At 38.4% G+C, this 19,973-nt stretch overlaps 1 protein-coding gene across 2 annotated transcripts in view; it reads left to right on the forward strand.

Moving 5' to 3' along the window:
• The window catches only part of LOC133636021 (ephrin type-A receptor 7-like), a 584,329-nt gene that overhangs the window by 352,684 nt on the left and 211,672 nt on the right, over positions 1-19,973 (forward strand). For both annotated transcript variants that reach the window (XM_062029623.1, XM_062029624.1), the window contains exon 4: positions 15,097-15,252. In XM_062029623.1, the coding sequence (XP_061885607.1) occupies positions 15,097-15,252 (156 nt within the window). The remainder of the gene's footprint in view (positions 1-15,096; positions 15,253-19,973) is intronic.

The raw sequence follows: 19,973 nt of genomic DNA on the forward strand, positions 1-19,973 counted from the left end.
TTTTGTTGTTTTCTTACTGTACCGAAAATGAACCGAACCGTGACCTCTAAACCGAGGTACGTACCGAACCGAAATTTTTGTGTACCGTTACACCCCTAGTTAAAACGTATATAATGGCGATTAAAAGGGGTGTAAAACGTTCCTTCGAACGATTCAAAGGGTCTTGTTTGTCCTATTTTGGAGACTCCGGAATCTATCTGCATTGACTTTTGGCGGCCCTTCCAATAACCCCTCGCCACGCGGGATGATTGGCAGCCTCCTTTGTTATTCTTGTATTGTCACACCACCCCGCTCCCCATTTGTCTTCCACACACATCCCCGAGGTGTGCTGGCAAAATGCTGAAGCGATAAGTGGGAATTGCAGCCAAGCCTGCTTGTTAATTTTTAAACATGATAGGCAGAAACCCCCCCACCCCCCCCCCCCAGTGATCTCGTAGATCAATGCAGAATCTTTCTTTGGTCGGACCGCTGTTCGCTCTCGGTGTTCCTGGCGACGCGTTCAGGAACAAAGACTGTCTTCCAGTGCTGCTTGACAAGGGTGTTTGTGTGTGCCTGTTATGTCCAACTCCCCCCCCCCCTGGCTCGACTGAGCCGTTTCACATGCCGTGTGATGACAGACAATAAAAAAGTCGATTACAAGGTTCTTATCAAGAAAAGAAATAGAAATTACCAATCTTACACGCGTGTATTCTGCCATGAAACACACTCACTCGCTGGGGCGACCGACAGCAATGAGACCTGACAGATTCTTCTAATGGACGTGTAATGGCATCGCTTTTGGGCATGAAAGTGTTTTTTTTGTAGTTGTGTTAAAGTCGTCGCGCTGGTGTGTATTGAATAAAGTACATTTCTTTCTTTTGGATCTGGTTGTATATGCAGTGCATACTCATTTCAATGCATATGTATATTTTTGTACATTGTAGATTGTCACTGAAGGCATCAAAACTATGACACCTGTGAAGTGAAAGTTGTAAGGTTGTTGATGGATTTTTATTACATTGTCTCTTAACCTCTTAAGGCCCAAGCTGTTTTTTTTACATGCTTTTTTTGATTTCTCTTTGCTATTTGGGCTTATTGGACCCTAATTAGAATAAAAACTAAGAATCATCTTTTGATATGATGTACTTAGTCCATAAGTACACAAATGTGTACTTCATGTTTAGTGACATGCTAATTCTTATTTTTACACTTTTTCCCCCCAAATTCCATTGTATGTTATACTCTTCTGACACCACCAGATGGCAGTATAAGTGTCCACATAAGCGGCCATAAGACCCCAATTCAGTAGTGTACACAATTTTGGAAATAAGAGCTAAAAGGTGCTGTCCACGCATGTGGCCACTAAGCCTTTTAATATACTTTCCAAATGTGCACTAAATTCTTACTGTACTTATTTTCACCAAGTTTTGAGCAAATCAATGACTTGCAGTTTAATACAACATTTCAAACCGTTCCTGTATGACATTCTGACTACCACATTGCATTCGTATCCAAACATTGGGGGTATTTTCTTTAAAAAATTGTGTCAAGGGGCCGGTATATCTATTTTTAGGAACACTAATACAAAACCTCACAATAATGTCTGAATGTTAAAAATGTTATGACAGACCGCCTTAAAAAACGGAATGGATTTTTTTTTTTTTTTACTGAATGAGACACCCAGAATGTACATGAAAATGAAGAATGTGGGATTTACAATATTAACTATGAAGGATAAAACACTGAATATTGACAACATATGAACGTCACACCCCCTCTCCATCCACATATTTTACAATCAAGCGAAACGCAACAAAAATGCAACAAACACAGCGAAATATGAACGTGAAAGGTAGAAAAAAATTAAAAACACCTACAATCTGATACATCTGATATATCACTAAGCTTTAGAACTTTGTTGTAAAAATCTCCTTCAGCGTTTTTCAACCACCGTGCAGATGATCTAATTTCACCTATTTGGGTTAAAAATATATTTTGCAAACCAGTAATTATAGTCTGCAAATGATGTGTTGTTGTTGAGTGTAAATGTTGTCTAGAGCTCCGCAGAGTAACCGTGTAATACTCTTCCATAACAGTAGGTGGAAGCCGGTAGCTAATTGCTTTGTAGATGTCGGAAACAGCGGGAAGCAGTGTGCAGGTAAAAAGGTGTCTGATGCTTAAACCAAAAATAAACAAAAGGTGAGTGCCCCTAAGAAAAGACATTGAAGCTTAGGGAAGGCTATGCAGAACAAAACTAAAACTGAACTGGCTACAAAGTCAACAAAAACAGAATGCTGGACGACAGCAAAGACTTACAGCGTGTGGAGCAGACGGCGTCCACAAAGTACATCCGTACATGACATGACAATCAACACCAAAATAGGAGCGCAAGACAAGAACTAAAACACTACACACAGGAAAACACCAAAAAACTCCAAATAAGTCAGGGTGTGATGTGACAGGTGGCGACAGTACACCTACTTTGAGACAAGAGCTATATTGATGCATGCTTGGTTATGCTTTAAATTCTTATCCAACAATTGCGACTTTTTACTGTCAACTAAGTTTCGTTTTTTTTAACGATTTCTGTTGGTGGTGTGCCTTTTTTAAACGCCAAAAATGTGCCTTGGCTCAAAAAAGGTTTAAAAACACTGACTTAGATTACCATAGTAACTAATTAGATTACCATAGTAACTAGTATATCATGCAAAAGCGCAGATTCCAACCTTTGAAATACTTTGTATAGTAAACTTCACTGCACTTATCCCCCTCTTGTCCCCACAATTCCCCCCTCCGTCTTCCTTTTTTTCTCTTTCTATCCCCTCCTCCCGGCTGCACCGAATGATAATATAAATACATTTAATAAAGTCAAAAACAAATAAGGCAACAAGAGAAGTATCCCACACTTTTCTTTTGTAAAATAAATGTGTAAATGGGCATCTATATCAACTATATGATTTGCCTGAGAAGCTGAACAGGCCAAAAAAAAAAAAAAGATGCATCCTTGAGTCAAACTGTCAAACGTGCCTCCATAGCCAAGCAGTGGCAGCCAGTGACTTGTTTTGAGAGTACAAGCAGGATTTGTGTTAATCCCATAAACCCAGCGTAATGTTTTACTGCTCATAAGAGCTCATGGCCTGCAGGGCGGCTTTGGACAGGTGCTGTTTGATGTACACAAGGTCCGCTTTTTGTGGAGGTAAAGTCACATTTAGGGAAGCAAAGCACTATAAAAAACACAATTACAACCGCCGTGGCAGTGCTCAAGGAGTATTGTAGCCCCCCTTTTACACATTCAGAAAGACAAGATGTTTGCACATTTGTGTACACTAAGGCAGTGGTCCCCGACCACCGGGCCGCAGCCCGGTACCGGGCCGCACAAGAAATAAAAAATTTAAAAAATTTAAAAAAATTTTTATTTTTTTTAAATTGCTAAATGTTTTTTATTTTATTTATTTTTTTATTAAATCAACATAAAAAACACAATATAGATTATATATCAATTTTTTTTATTATTATTATTTTTTTAATTTCTTGTGCGGCCAATCGGTCTGCGGACCGGTACCGGGCCACACAAGAAATTAAAAAAAAAAAAAGTTTTATTTTTTATTTATTTTTAAATTTATTTATTAAATCAACATAAAAAACACAATATATAGATTATATATCAATATAGATCAATACAGTCTGCAGGGATACAGTCCGTAAGCACACATGATTGTATTACTTTATGAAAAAAAAATATAACAATATTTTATATATATATATATATATATATATATATATATATATATATATATATATATATATATATATATATATATATATATATATATATATATATATAGATATATATATATATATATATATATATATATATATATATATATATATATATATATATATATATATATATATATAAATAAATAATAAATGATAAATGGGTTATACTTGTATAGCGCTTTTCTACCTTCAAGGTACTCAAAGCGCTTTGACAGTATTTCCGCATTCACCCATTCACACACACATTCACACACTGATGGCGGGAGCTGCCATGCAAGGCGCTAACCAGCACCCATCAGGAGCAAGGGTGAAGTGTCTTGCCCAAGGACACATATATATTTTTTTATAATTTTTTTTTTTTTAAATTTCTTGTGCGGCCCGGTACCAATCGGTCTGCGGACCGGTACCGGGCTGCACAAGACATTTAAAAAAATAAGTAAATTAAAAAATATATATATTTTTTTATTTTTATTAAATCAACATAAAAAACACAATATATAGATTATATATCAATATAGATCAATACAGTCTGCAGGGATACAGTCCGTAAGCACACATGATTGTATTACTTTATGGAAAAAAAAAAAAATATATATATATATATATATATATATATATATATATATATATATATATATATATATATATATATATATATATATATGTATATATATATATATATATATATATATATATATATATATTTAATAATTTTTTATTTTTTTTATTTCTTGTGCGGCCCGGTACCAATCAGTCACAAGAAATTTAAAAAAATAAATAAATAAATAAATATATTTTTTTATTTTATTTTTTTTATTTTATTAAATCAACATAAAAAACACAATATATAGATTATATATCAATATAGATCAATACAGTCTGCAGGGATACAGTCCGTAAGCACACATGATTGTATTACTTTGTGAAAAAAAAAACAAAAAAAAACAACAAACCCCCCCCCCCCCGGTCCGTGGGACACATTTTCAAGCGTTGACCGGTCCGCGGCTACAAAAAGGTTGGGGACCTCTGCACTAAGGTGTACTGATGATCTGGGCCCATGTTTGCCATTTCTTTAACTGATCGGCTGATGGCAAGATCGTACTCGCTTTAAAAGATTCCTTCAAAAGAGATGCACGACCAGTTAGACACAATTACATTCCTGGATTCCTCGTTAGGCACGTGCAAGAGTTGCATACATTCCAGGAGGGTGCATGTCTTGCCAGAACACCGGCTCCAATTTGAGAGTGAAATGCATGCGGGAAAATAAACGAGTTTCATTATCACCATGGGACTTCAATGTCAAGTGTGGATGTTCGAACCAGATGTCAATACTATTAATCCCTAGTATAGTATCAGTATAAAAATTATACTAAAATGGTTAAAAAAAAAAAAATTCTTCGAACATTTTTTTTTTCCTTTTTGTCATTTGAGGGCAAACCCCAAGTGGTGTAAATGGGAACCAATTGTAGTTTATGCTTCTTAGTTATTGTCGACTATAGGGGTGTAACGGTACACAAAAATTGCGGTTCGGTAGCACCTCGGTTTAGAGGTCACGGTTCGGTTCATTTTCGGTGCAGTAAGAAAACAACAAAATATAAATGTTTTGATTATTTATTAACCAAATTTGTAAATAATGGCTTTATCCTTTTAACATTGGGAACACTATAATAATTCTGCCCAATTTAATCAACATTAAACTGCCTCAAGTTGTTGCTCAGATTAAATAAAATGACAAAACTTTTCTTCTACATAAAAAAAGTGCAACATTAAACAGTTTCAAGTCAACACATCATGCTTAATTTATTACAGCATTTGGGAAGCCTGTAAATTATTTTTATTATGTAAATGTTATATATTTATCAACATGTGATAGCAGGGACCCTGCCATTCAAAACTAGGCTGCTACATTACTAATGATTAATGTAACTATTGCTGAAAAAAATAGTACAATAGCAATAGGAGAGATTATTCATCCCTGAACACCATGGAGTTCATGTAGGCTTAATGATGCACTTACATTATTATATCAACTATCAGAGACAGAAACTCTTCATTTAACATAATGTCCTTTTTTGCTGCTTCAACACAGCTCAATCAACACAGAAAAAGGTAAAGTGAAATAACAGACAGACAGGGCTTTGCTGTCCGTAACACACACACACACACCGCAAAATGAGCTAACGTTACGCTAAAAGCGAATTAGCCTTCACCTCAAGCCAGGACTGCGAGCGAGCTGAGCTGCAGTTTATATTTCTAGAAGGTCAACGGGCTCATAGTGATGTTACTAGTAGTTGACTGGGAGGTGTTTATTATAATTTGCGGAGAGTCCGCTGCCTGATGCTTACCTGCTACACGCTAAGCACTGACTACATGCGCTCTGAATACGCACTGCTGATTGGCTGTTACCGCTCTGTTTGTAACCAATCAGATGGTTGTGTGGGTGGGACAATGCTGGGTGCTGTGTAGACTACTGACAGAGACAGAGGCAGAAGGAAGCGGAGGCGGCTACTTCATATGTTCGTGTGGAAACTCGTTCGGTACACCTCCTGAACCGAACCGAAACCCCCGTACCGAAACGGTTCAATACAAATACACGTACCGTTACACCCCTAGTGGACTAGCAACGAGGGCTGCACGATTTTGAGAAAAAGCCTAAGTGCGATTTGTCTCTCCAAAATTGCGATGAAATTTGAGATTTATTTTATTTTATTTTCTACATAACAATGCATAAAACTGCGAAAATAACGAGTGAAGGATGACATGTTACTTTTAGACTGTCCAACGTAATCATGTCTCAACGTGCCACACATTAGAACAATATGCAATCATCTATTTTTTTAAATTGTTTGATTTTATGCAGACAGACTCAGAGCTTTTGTCTATATCAGACCTCGGCAAATTAAGATGCGGCCCGTTAAGCTTTTCAATCTGGCCCGCCGGACATTCCCAAATATACTTTTTTAGATCTTTAAGATGGAAATACAGGAAAGGCAAATACAGTAGAAAGGGGATTCATACGGCCCCATTCGTTACGGTTTACCTAACACATGAAACGTGACGAATTATGGAGTGCACTATCCACTTTAGCCGCTAGACAGCAGTTGAGTGTTGAATATCTTAAAATGTGTTTTGTGGCAATTCCAACTTTGACCACAGCGTCGGTTGCTATGTAGACTGGCGCTTTCCATCATTTTCAGCAGATTGCATTGCAAAATTCCTCATACACGACAACCACCCAGGAATTGGGACGTACAGTACAGGCCAAAAGTTTGGACATTCAATGTGTTTTCTTTATTTCCATGACTATTTACATTGTAGATGGTCACTGAAGGCATCAAAACTATGAATGAACACATGTGGAGTTATGTACTTAACACAAAAAAGGTGAAATAACTGAAAACATGTTTTATAAACTAGTTTCTTCAAAATAGCCACCCTTTGCTCTGATTACTGTTTTGCACACTCTTGGCATTCTCTCGATGAGCTTCAAGAGGTGGTCACCTGAAATGGTTTTCACTTCACAGGTGTCTTAGTTGTGATGCCTTCAGTGACAATCTACAATGTAAATAGTCATGAAAATAAAGAAAACACATTGAAATGAGAAGGTGTGTCCAAATTTTTGGCCTGTTCTGTATATAGAAAATAAATGGTATCTGCCGCTGCAAAAAAAGGCAAATACAGTAGAAAGGGGATTTATACAGCCCCATTCGTTACTGTTTACCTAACACATGAAACGTGACGAATTGTGGAGTGCCCTATCCACTTTAGCCGCTAGACAGCAGTAGAGTGTTGAATATCTTAAAATGTGTTTTGTGGCAATTCCAATTTTGACCATGCGTTGGTTGCTCTGTAGAGTGGCACTTTCCATCATTTTAATCAGATTGCATTGCAAAATGATTAACACCCCCACCTTCCTCTTACATGACATCCACCCAGGAACGGGGACGTACAGTACAGGCCAAAAGTTTGGACACTCAATGGGTTTTCTTTATTTTCATGACTATTTACATTTTAGATTGTCACTGAAGGCATCAAAACTATGAATGAACACATGTGGAGTTATGTACTTAACACATAAAGTCACTGAAAACACGTTTTATATTCTAGTTTCTTCAAAATAGCCACCCTTTACTCTGATTACTTTTTCGCACACTCTTGGCATTCTCTCGATGAGTTTCAAGAGGTAGTCACCTGAAATGGTTTTCACTTCACAGGTGTCATAGTTGTGACGCCTTCACTGACAATCTACAATGTAAATAGTCATGAAAATAAAGAAAACACATTGGAATGAGAAGGTGTGTCCAAACTTTTGGCCTGTACTGTATATAGAAAATAAATAGTATGCACACTCTTGGCATTCTCTCAATGGGCTCTCACTATGACTAGGGAAGGTTTTTTTGTTTAGGCTGTATAAGTTAATGCTGTGCCTATATTCACATTGATCTATAATTAATGGCCATTGTTACTGTTGTTGGCCACCAGATGCCGACAAAATGGCAGCCATCAGACCGCTGACTATTTGCATTCTCTCGATGAGCTTCAGGAGGTAGTCTCCTGAAATAGTTTTCACTATACTAGGTGTGCTTGAAGCTCAAAGCAGTAATCAGAGCAAAGGGTGGCTATTTTGAAAAAACTAGAATATAAAACATGTTTTCAGTTTTTCATGTGTTCATTCATAGTTGTGATGCCTTCAGTGACAATCTACAATGTAAATACTCGTAAAAATGCATTAAATTGAGAAGGCGTCCAAACATGCTTTGTGCGAGGTGTTTTTTGGTTGGTTTTTTTTGCTACATGCTATTTTTACCTGACTTGGTCTGCTCACCCGTGGTCCGCTGTTGCAGCCACGCCGGTGCTTCCCAAATCGTCCCAAAAAAAAAAAAGGACTTTTACCAGACCCGTCTATGCATCCTGGGGGTCACGCTTCAATCTTTGCTTGCACGACCGTAACACAGACGACTTATCGGCCTAAAAACGTTGACCCTGGGGGATGGCGGGGTGAGAAAAAGGATACTTGCGGGAGGAAATGTGTTTTTTGATAGGAGACGGTAGAACGTGAAGAGAGTCCGAATGCAAAAACATAGTCGAGGAGCGAACTACTAATGCCCGCCCGCTGTTTATAAAGTAGTCTCACAACAGAGATCAGAGTATTGAGCAGTAGCCGCCGTCCTGATTTCACACCCATTATCACCTGCTCTGCCGGCATCGCATGTAGAAAATGAAACTGCATAGCGAGGGAATGGAAAATATGTCCTTTTTTTTTTTTTTTTTTTTTTTTTTTTTTTGATTCCGCCTGCGTTCATGTGAGCCACGTGCGCACTTAGCGCCGTCAAGCACGGCGTGCCCGCATGCAAGGTCATAAGTGCTTATCGGCGCCGTCCACATTCTCGCTGTTTCTCGCGGCTCCGTGGAGTGTAGCCAGCCAGGGGGGGGGGGGGGGGGGGGGGGGAGGGAAGCGCGCGAGGATGCTTGAAACGTCTCGCAAATAAAGTGGGGCCTGTCGGAAATAACACCCGGAAATTGAGTTTGGCGGCTTTTTAAACTGCAGGCTATCATATGCTTCAGTTGTATTTATTTTATTTGGAGTCTCCGGAGCTGATTCCCATCTAAGCAGCCTTTGATGCCATTTGGAGGACCACTGATCAGTCGTGATGTGAGAATTGCTTCTGTCAGATGGACTTAGGCTAAGTCTTTTATTCTCCTCTTATTCTGCTCCTCTCCCATCCATTTTCCTTTCTCGGTCTTGTTTCCTTTGAAAGTGGAATTCAAACGATTAGGAAGCGTGTTTTAAATTAACAGCAAAAGTCATACAATAGTACCTCAACTTCTGAGCTCAGTTAAGCTCTTGACTCTAAACACCTAGACCATACTTGCCAACCCTCCCGGTTTTACCGGGAGACTCCCGGAATTCAGCGCCTCTCCCGATAACCTCCCGGAAGAAATTTTCTCCCGATAAACTCCCGGAATTCAGCCGGAGCTGGAGGCCACGCCCCCTCCAGCTCAATGCGGACCTGAGTGGGCGACAGTCTGTTTTCACGTCCGCTTTCCCACGATATAAACAGCGTGCCTGCCCAATCACGTTATAACTGTAGAATGATCGAGGGCGAGTTCTTGGTTTCTTATGTGGGTTTATTGTTAGGCAGTTTCATTAACGTCCTCCAAGCGCGGTAACAACACACAACAACAGCAGTCACGTTTGTCTACCGTAAAGCAGTTCGTCTGCCGTAAACAGCAATGTTGTGACACTCTTAAACAGGACAATACTGCCATCTACTGGATAGCTTACAGAACACTGAAATTCAAGTATTTCTTTTATTTATATATATAATAAAATAAATATAAATATATATATATATATATATATATATATATATATATATATATATATATATATATATATATATATATATATATATATATATATATATATATATGAAATACTCGAGTTGGTGAATTCTGGCTGTAAATATACTCTTCCCCTCTAAACCACGCCCCCCACCCCCCACCCCCCGACCCCCCAGAATCGTAGGTCTCAAAGTTGGCAAGTATGACCTATACTGTAATTTACAGACTATAAAGGGCACCTAAAATCCTTTTTTTTCCCCCTCAAAATTTGACAGTGCACCTTATAATCCGGTGCGCCTGATGTACGTAATAATTCTGGTTTTACTTACCAACCTCGAAGCGATTTTATTTGGTACAAGGTGTAATGATAAGTGTGACCAGTAGATGGCAGTCAAACATAAGAGATACGTGTAGACTGCACTATAATGGCAATATGACTCAAGTAAACAACATCAACATGTACTTAAGGATGAGTACCTTTCACATTTGAACCGATACAGTACCAATTCCCGGTACCTAGGAATCCATATTGGTGCTCAACAGTACCAATTTTTTATACTTTTGTGTGTGACTAAATATTAATTGTTTTTATTGATAACATCTTTTTTTTTTTTAATTGAAACATTTAAAAATAAGCTGATAACTTCTGTCCAGTTGTTTTATCTTATTTTATTATTACATTTCTGTGTCAATTACTTTGTTGGCATTGCTAATTGCAACATTCACTCTCAGTGCTTCTGGAGTGAAAGTGGAATTTAAACGATTATGATGTGTGTTTTAAATTGACAGCAAAAGCCATACAATAGTACCTCAACTTCTGAGCTCAATTGAGCTCTTCGCTCCAAACACCATATTTTCCAGACTATAAGGGGCACTTAAATTATTTAAATTTTTCTTAAAACTCAACAGTGCGCCTTATAACCCGGTGCGCCTAATGTACGGATGAATTCTGGTTTTGCTCACCGACCTCGAAGCAGTTGTATTTGGTCAACGGTGTAATGATAAGTGTGACCAGTAGATGGCAGTCAAACATAAGAGATACGTGTGGACTGCACTATGATGGCAATATGACTCAAGTAAACAACACCAACATTTTATATGTTCCATTGAAAATATAGAATATTACACACGGCGCTCGAAAATCTATCAAAATGTTTTAGTACGACGTTAGTAAGCTTTACAATACATACAGTTGTGGTCAAAAGTTTACATACACTTGTAAAGAACATAAAGTCATGGCTGTCTTGAGTTTCCAATCATTTCTACAACTCTTATTTTTTTGTGATAGAGTGATTGGAGCACATACTTGTTGGTCACAAAAAAACATTCATGAAGTTTTGGTTCTTTTATGAATTTATTATGGGTCTACTGAGAATGTGAGCAAATCTGCTGGGTCAAAAGTATACATACAGCAATGTTAATATTTGCTTACATGTCCCTTGGCAAGTTTCACTGCAATAAGGCACTTTTGGTAGCCATCCACAAGCTTCTGCTTGAATTTTTGACCACTCCTCTTGACAAAATTGGTGCAGTTCAGCTAAATTTGTTGGTTTTCTGACATGGACTTGTTTCTTCAGCATTGTCCACACGTTTAAGTCAGGACTTTAGGAAAGCCATTCTAAAACCTTAAATCTAGCCTGATTTAGCCATTCCTTTACCACTTTTGACGTGTGTTTGGGGTCATTGTCCTGTTGGAACACCCAACTGCGCCCAAGACCCAACCTCCGGGCTGATGATTTTAGGTTGTCCGGAAGAATTTGGAGGTAATCCTCCTTTTTCATTGTCCCATTTACTCTCTGTAAAGTACCAGTTCCATTGGCAGCCAAACAGGCCCAGAGCATAATACTACCACCACCATGCTTGACGGTAGATATGGTGTTCCTGGGATTAAAGGCCTCACCTTTTCTCCTCCAAACATATTGCTGGGTGTTGTGGCCAAACAACTCAATTTGCATTTCATCTGACATCACATGGACAAAGGTAAGACCTTCTGGAAGAAAGTTCTGTGGTCAAATGAAACAAAAATTGAGCTGTTTGGCCACAATCACTCTATCACAAAAAAAATAAGAGTTGTAGAAATTATTGGAAACTCAAGACTGCCGTGACATGATGTTCTTTACAAGTGTATGTAAACTTTTGACCACGACTGTATGTGCGGCGATGCTTTTAATTCAAATTTTCCTTTGCGACTAGAAGCGTAACAATTGGTCAAGAGACAGCTGTTATCTCGAAACACTCTTAAGTCGAGCGACCACAGTGCTGTTATTTTGTATATTATGACCTTGTGAGAAAAGGCGTAATTTTTGGGGCTCTCTTTTGTCACAAAATAGTTATGTCTTGCGAAGCCCAAATGTCCACTGCAGTGGACGCTGGCTGTCTGGAGGATATACAACTACTGGACACGGCATTAGGTACAGTTTCAAGCGCTGAAGACGTTCTGTTTCCTGACCTTTAATCAATGCAGGATTCATGAGTGTTATCTCATCGTGCTGATGTTTCCAATATTCTGAGTACCTTATTTGCTGCCTGAGAGTAGAAAAATATATTTTTTTTTTAAACAATGTGGCTTATTCGCTTTCAGGGGTCGCCACAGCAATCGCAATGATTTTGTTTTTTTTACGCTGAACGCCATTCTTAGAACCAAACCATAAAGGACACCAGGAATAATAATACAAAACCCAAAACCAGTGAAGTTGGCACTTTGTGTAATTCGTAAATAAAAACAGAATACAATGATTTGCAAATCAACTTATATACAATTGAATAGACTGCAAAGACAAGATATTTAATGTTCAAACTGAGAAACTATTTCTTAGAATTTAATGACAGCAACACATTGCAAAAAAGTTGACACGAAGCATTTATACCACTGTGTTACATGGCCTTTCCTTTTAACAACACTCAGTTAACGTTTGGGAACCGCATAGACCAATTTTTGAAGCTTTTCAGGTGGAATTATTTCACATTCTTGCTTGATGTACAGCTTAAGTTGTTCAACAGTCATAATGTGCCACACATTTTTAATGAGGTCTACACTACAGGCAGGCCAGTCTAGTACCCGCACTCTTATACTACGAAGCCACGCTATTGTAACACGTGGCTTGGCATTGTCTTGCTGAAATAAGCAGGGGCGTCCATGATAACGTTGCTTGGATGGCAACATATGTTGCTCCAAAACCTGTATGTACCTTTCAGCATTAATGGTGCCTTCACAGATGTGTAAGTTACCCATGCCTTGGGCACTAATACACCCCCATACCATCACACATGCTGGCTTTTGAACTGTGTGCCTAGAACAGTCCGGATGGTTCTTTTTCCTCTTTGGTCCGGAGGACACGACATCCACAGTTTCCAAAAAAACTATTTGAAATGTGGACTCGTCAGACCACAGAACACTTTTCAATCTTAGATGAGCTCGGGGCCCAGCGAAGCCGGCGGCGTTTCTGGGTGTTGTTGATAAAATGCTTTGCATGGTAGCGTTTTAACTTGCACTTACAGATGTAGCGACGGACTGGAGTTACTGACAGTGGTTTTCTGAAGTGTTCCTGAGCCCATGTGGGACTTGTCAGCCCACAGAACACTTTTACACTTGGCAAATCGTATTTTTATTTACAATTTACACAACGTGCCAACTTCACTGGATTTGGATTTTGTACATGATTATGTATACTGGGTGTTGTTATTTTGCAAGGGCGACTCTTGTGCAGTTGTACCTGCATAACAAAGTGCACTGCAAAAAGTCAGTGTTCAAAAACAAGAAAAAAAAAATACAAAAATGAGAGGTATTTTATTTGAACTAAGCAAAATTATCTGCCAATAGAACAAGAAAATTCGGCTTGTCAAGACTTTCCAAAACAAGTAAAATTAGCTAACCTCAATGAACCCCAAAATACCTTAAAATAAGTATATTCTCACTAATCACAAGTGCACTTTTTGCTCAATATGTTGAAAAATGTTCCTAAATTAAGTAAATGTCAGTCAGTCAGTCTACCCCAGGGCAGCTATGGCTACGAAAGTAGCTTACCACCACCAGGTGTGAATGAATGATGGGTTTTTAACATGTGAAGCGACTTTGGGTACTTAGAAAAGCGCTATATAAATCCCAGGTATTATTATTATTAAATGCTAGTACCATTATCTTGACATAATGATATGCGCTCGGCATTACATTTCTTGAAACCAGCAAACTTATACTAAAAACTAGTTTATTGTTCTTAATGGAAAGGCAACAAGGCAACCGCTTGTTACTCTCGGGGTCTCCTAGCCGCTCAGGCAAATCATATTGTCTAAAGATGCATTTTTCCATCGACAACATGACATCATCGCGTCAAGTGCTTGCTCTTTCAGTCAATTAGTGCGCATATTTGTTTTAATTGTAATTTTGAAGAATTTATCTGAATGTGCATGAACTATTTATGTTCAAAATTGTTTGAAATGTCACATGTTTAAATATTAACTGTCAGTTTACTGTACTGTGCCAACTGTACTACTATATGAGTGCGTGTTTTCTATTGTTTCATTGAAAATAAAACAGCAAAGTCCATTTGGCTGCCATCTGTTTTAATTATGACACACAATTGTGTCAAAATCATGTTTTTTTTTTTCATGCTTCAAATAAGAAATTATTACTTTAAAAAAGTAGTTTTATACTTGTGAGTGTTGATGACACAGCTTTGCAACAGTTGATATTCTAGTTTCAAGCATGTTTTACTCAATATAGGTCATCAAATCTCAGCAACAAGCTGTAATATCTTACTGAGATCATTTAGCACCAAAACACTTAAAACAAGTAAAACACTCTCACATAAAATCTGCTTAGTAAGAAGAATTATCTTATCAGACAGAAAATAAGCAAATATCACCCTTATTTGAGATATTTCATCTTACATAGATGTCCGTTTTTGCAGTGTGACTGTTTAGCATGTTGTTGTTCCCTAACATGTCGTTTTTGAAGGGATTCTCTGTCTAATGTGTTGTATGTGCTTCTTGCAGCGTGTCCCCCGGGATCGTACAAGATGTCCTCCAGGCAGCAGGAGTGCTTCCCATGCCCCGCAAACAGCGTCGCCGAGGATGAGGGCTCGGTGGCGTGCGTGTGCGAGGAGGACCACTTCAGGACCCCCCTGGACTCGCCCTCCTCACCGTGCACACGTAATAATCACATCTTTTTTTTTTACATTCCTGTACTTCACCCCCTTTTTTCATTCTTATATATCCATGCACCTTTTGTCTGGGTGTGTTTGTGGATCACCACACCCGTGCTTCACTCTGCAGCCTTTCATCCGCCACCTGCCGATCTGACCCGTCCCCTCCTCCTCCTATATTCTGCGCCTCCTCCTTCCCATCTCATCTGTATTTCTCCACCCCGACCTTCACCTTCTGTGCCTCTTCTGCTGTTTTGAATCGCATTGAAAAATGGCGGCGCACGTTGGCAAGATAAGGACAGGATGCAGAGGGTCTATCTCGCGCTCTTTTTATGAATATGACGCCAGGCGTGCGGCGGCCCGTGACCCCGAACCCCTAGTTTGTTTATTAAAACAATGTTGTTCTTTCTCCTGGTTTCATTTTGTGCAGACTTAGCTGCACGATGATATCAAGGATGTGAAGATATCAGATAAAAGTGCCTATTTAGCGCTTGATACCCGCCTGGGGATATATTATATTACATTTCAGGTCTACTTCCAACCTTCTTTAACCCGTGCTTTCACCCTGAAAGGCCTTCGAATAATTTCCCCGTGATATAAACTATATTGCCAACAGTTTTTGGCCACCTGCCTTGACTCACATATGAAGTGAAGTGAAGTGAATTGTATTTATATAGCGCTTTACATAGTGAAACCCAATATCTTAGTTACATTTAAACCAGTGTGGGTGGCACTGGGAGCTGGTGGGTAAAGTGCCTTGCCCAAGGACACAACGGCAGTGACTAGGAAGGCGGAAGCGGGAATCGAACCTGGAACCCTCAAGTTGCTGGCACGGCCACTCTACCAACCGAGCTACGCCGCCCCTATGAACTTGAAGTGCCATCCCATCCCTAACCCATAGGGTTCAATATGATGTCGATCCATCTTTTCCAGCTATTACAGCTTCAACTCTTCTGGGAAGGCTGTCCACAAGGTTGCGGAGTGTGTTTATAGGAATTTTCCACCATTCTTCCAAAAACTCATTGATGTTGGTCGAGAAGGCCTGGCTCTCAATCTCCATTCTAATTCATCCCAAAAGGTGTTCTATCGCAGTGGTCCGATTGGTACCGGGCCGCGCAAGAAAAAAATTAAAATAAAAAAAATAATATTTTTTTTTTTTTTTTTTTTTTTTTTTATGAAATCAACATAAAAAGCATAATATATACATATTATGTATGTGTATGTGTATGTCAATATAGATCAATATAGTCTGCAGGGATACAGTCCGTAAGCACACATGATTGTATTTCTTTATGGGAAAAAAAAAAAAAAAAAAAAAAAAAAAAATCCCAGCAGCTTGCCTGCCCAATGACGTCATAACATCTACGGCTTTTAGAGAGTAGAGTGCACAACAAGGAGAGAGAGTTCTTGGTTTCTTATGTGGGTTTATTGTTAGGCAGTTTCATTAACGTCCTCCCAGCGCGGTAACAACACACAACAACAGCAGCCACGTTTAGTCTACCGTAAAGCAGTTCGTCTGCCGTAAACAGCAATGTTGTGACACTCTTAAACAGGACAATACTGCCACCTACTGGATAGCCTGCAGAACACTGAAATTCAAGTATGTCTTTTATTTATATGTATAATAAAATAAATTAAAAAAAAAACCACCTCCCGATATTGGAGGTCTCAAGGTTGGCAAGTATGCTTGTGGGAACAGTTTGGAGCGGGCCCCTTCCTCTTCCAACATGACTGTGCACCAGTGCACAAAGCAAGGTCCGCAAAGACATGGATGACAGAGTCTGGTGTGGATGAACTTGACTGGCCTGCACAGAGTCCTGACCTGAACACCTTCGGGATGAATTAGAACGGAGACTGAGAGCCAGGCCTTCGCGACCAACATCAGTATGTGACTTCACCAATGCGCTTGTGGAAGAACGGTGGACAATTCCTATAAACACACTCCGCAACCTTGTGGACAGCCCTCCCAGAAGAGTTGAAGCTGTAATAGCGGCAAAAAGTGGACCCACATCATATTGAACCCTATGGGTTAGGAATGGTATGGCACTTCAAGTTCATATGTGAGTCGAGGCAGGTGGCCAAATACTTTTGGCAATATGGTGTGTATCTCTAGCCACCATAACCAGTTCCTTCAACAATTAACCTTTCATTCACTCGTATCTCTTTCAACATTAGGTTCACATTATGTGGGGGAAAAAGCCCATTCAGTCATTTTCTCCGTCTTTACCCGTCACCTTGGAGATTCTCTCCACATCTCTTCAAACTATTTGAAATCCATTTGCTGTTATAAGCATGACACAGTGGAGCTCTTCAATGGACCACCTGAGTGCAGTCTGACTTCTGAAAGCGGGGCTATGATGTTTTTCTTCTCCTCATTGAACATGTTCTAATTATGAGCTAAATGTAAGTTCGAGGAACCATCTTTCTGCTCTCATCCTGGGCTGTTGGTTTTAGACATGACCAACTACAGACATTATTGGGAAAAAGTCATTGTTTTTACTAAATCAGATTGTATTCAAAGTCGGAGTTTCTTTTGAATGTTCCCATAGAGATTAGTATGCCGCATTTTACAGACTATAAGGCGCACTTAAAATATGTTTTTTTTTTTTTTTCAAAACTCGACAGTGCGCCTAACGTAAGGAATAATTCTGCTTTTGCTTACTGACCTCGTAGCTATTTTATTTGGTACATGGTGAAATGATAAGTGTGACCAGTAGATGGCAGTCACACATAAGAGATACACTACCGTTCAAAAGTTTGGGGTCACCCAAACAATTTTGTGGAATAGCCTTCATTTCTAAGAACAAGAATAGACTGTCGCGTTTCAGATGAAAGTTCTCTTTTTCTGGCCATTTTGAGCGTTTAATTGACCTCACAAATGTGATGCTCCAGAAACTCAATCTGCTCAAAGGAAGGTCAGTTTTGTAGCTTCTGTAACGAGCTAAACTGTTTTCAGATGTGTGAACATGATTGCACAAGGGTTTTCTAATCATCAATTAGCCTTCTGAGCCAATGAGCAAACATATTGTACCATTAGAACACTGGAGTGATAGTTGCTGGAAATGGGCCTCTATACACCTATGTAGATATTGCACCAAAAAACAGACATTTGCAGCTAGAATAGTCATTTACCACATTAGCAATGTATAGAGTGTATTTCTTTAAAGTTAAGACTAGTTTAAAGTTATCTTCATTGAAAAATAAGGACATTTCAATGTGACCCCAAACTTTTGAACGGTAGTGTACATGCAGACTGCAACATAATGGCAGTCACACACGAGATATGTCTAGACTGCAATATGACTCAAGTAAACAACACCAACGTTTTATATGTTTCATTGAAAATATAGAACATTAAACACGACGCTCAAAAATCTATCGAAATGTTTTAGTAGGACTTTGGTAAGCTATGAAGCCGCACAGCTTGATGGATTATACTGTGCTTCAACATACCAGTATTATTATGGTGTGTGTATAACAGGGGTGTCCAAACTTCTTCCGCTGAGGGCCGCACACTGAAAAATCAAAGCAAGCGGGGGACCATTTTGATATTTTTTATTTTAAAAACCAATACAATATATGTATAAAAAATATACATGTAGGCCTCCACTCAGGCTTGATCCCAGGGATCCCAAAGGGTTTTGTTCCAAAACATATTTAAAATGTGTCATTTTTCAATGTTATTATTTTTATTATTATTCAAGTTTTAAATCTCTAGATCAACTTAGGTCTATCTGTCAATATAACGGTTTTAAAGATTGAAGTTGTATGCTCTTTTTGTCAAAGAAAAACCCTTTTTTTTAATGAAAAACCCCCCACAATGCAATATTTTCACCCAATACAATTTTTAAGTGGAATATTTGAGATTTATATAATAATTGGAGCCTTAAAAAGGTCAATAACTCATAACACCATTGATTTTAATTCATTATTATTTTTTGAGCAATGACACTTAAAAACAAATCACACTAAAATTATTGGGATCCAAAAGGTTCCTACTCATTAAAGTGTTAAAAAATTAATTATACATTTTTTTACTGTTTAATTTCAACACAATAATCTCGAGATCAACTTCAGATCTATCCGTTTATTATAAGTTTAATTGTTGTTTATGTTTTTTGTTTGTTCGTTTTAGTCCCTTCTTTAAAAAAAATCTGCTCAGTTTTTTATATGGCAAACATAAAATATGCAACATTTTCCCCCAAAAATATCTCAAAGTGGAATATATAATGTGACGTAATTGGAGCCTTGAATAGGTCAATAATTCATATTGACATTGATTTTGATTCATTATTATTTTTTAACCTCTAAAGGCTTATTGTGTTATTAGAGTAAACATTGCAACATTTTCTTGTTACATTTCACCTGTTTGCCCTTTTATACCACTTGTTTTGTTTTGTTTTTTATCGTATTTTTAAAATGTGTCGTGGGGCCGTTAAAAAATTACCTGCAGGCCACACTTTGGACACCCCTGGTGTATAAGGTAAGACATATTATCTGGCGTTTTGTTTCGCAATATTATGCAAAAGCAACTTTTCTTACCTTCTGGTACCTGCTGATCTGTATTTGGGATCTGCATAAGTCCTGAAAATTTGTGCCCATCCGCCTTTGTAGTCTGTGCCAACACCTTAGTCGATAAGCTTCTTCTTTCTCTATCTTCTTGTTATGGGACATTCATCCTCCGCTGTTGCCATTTCTAATATAAAGTAGTGTAAAGTTCTTACTTAT

The sequence above is a fragment of the Entelurus aequoreus genome, linkage group LG20 (genome assembly GCF_033978785.1).
Source record: "Entelurus aequoreus isolate RoL-2023_Sb linkage group LG20, RoL_Eaeq_v1.1, whole genome shotgun sequence".
Taxonomy (NCBI): Eukaryota; Metazoa; Chordata; class Actinopteri; order Syngnathiformes; family Syngnathidae; genus Entelurus; species Entelurus aequoreus.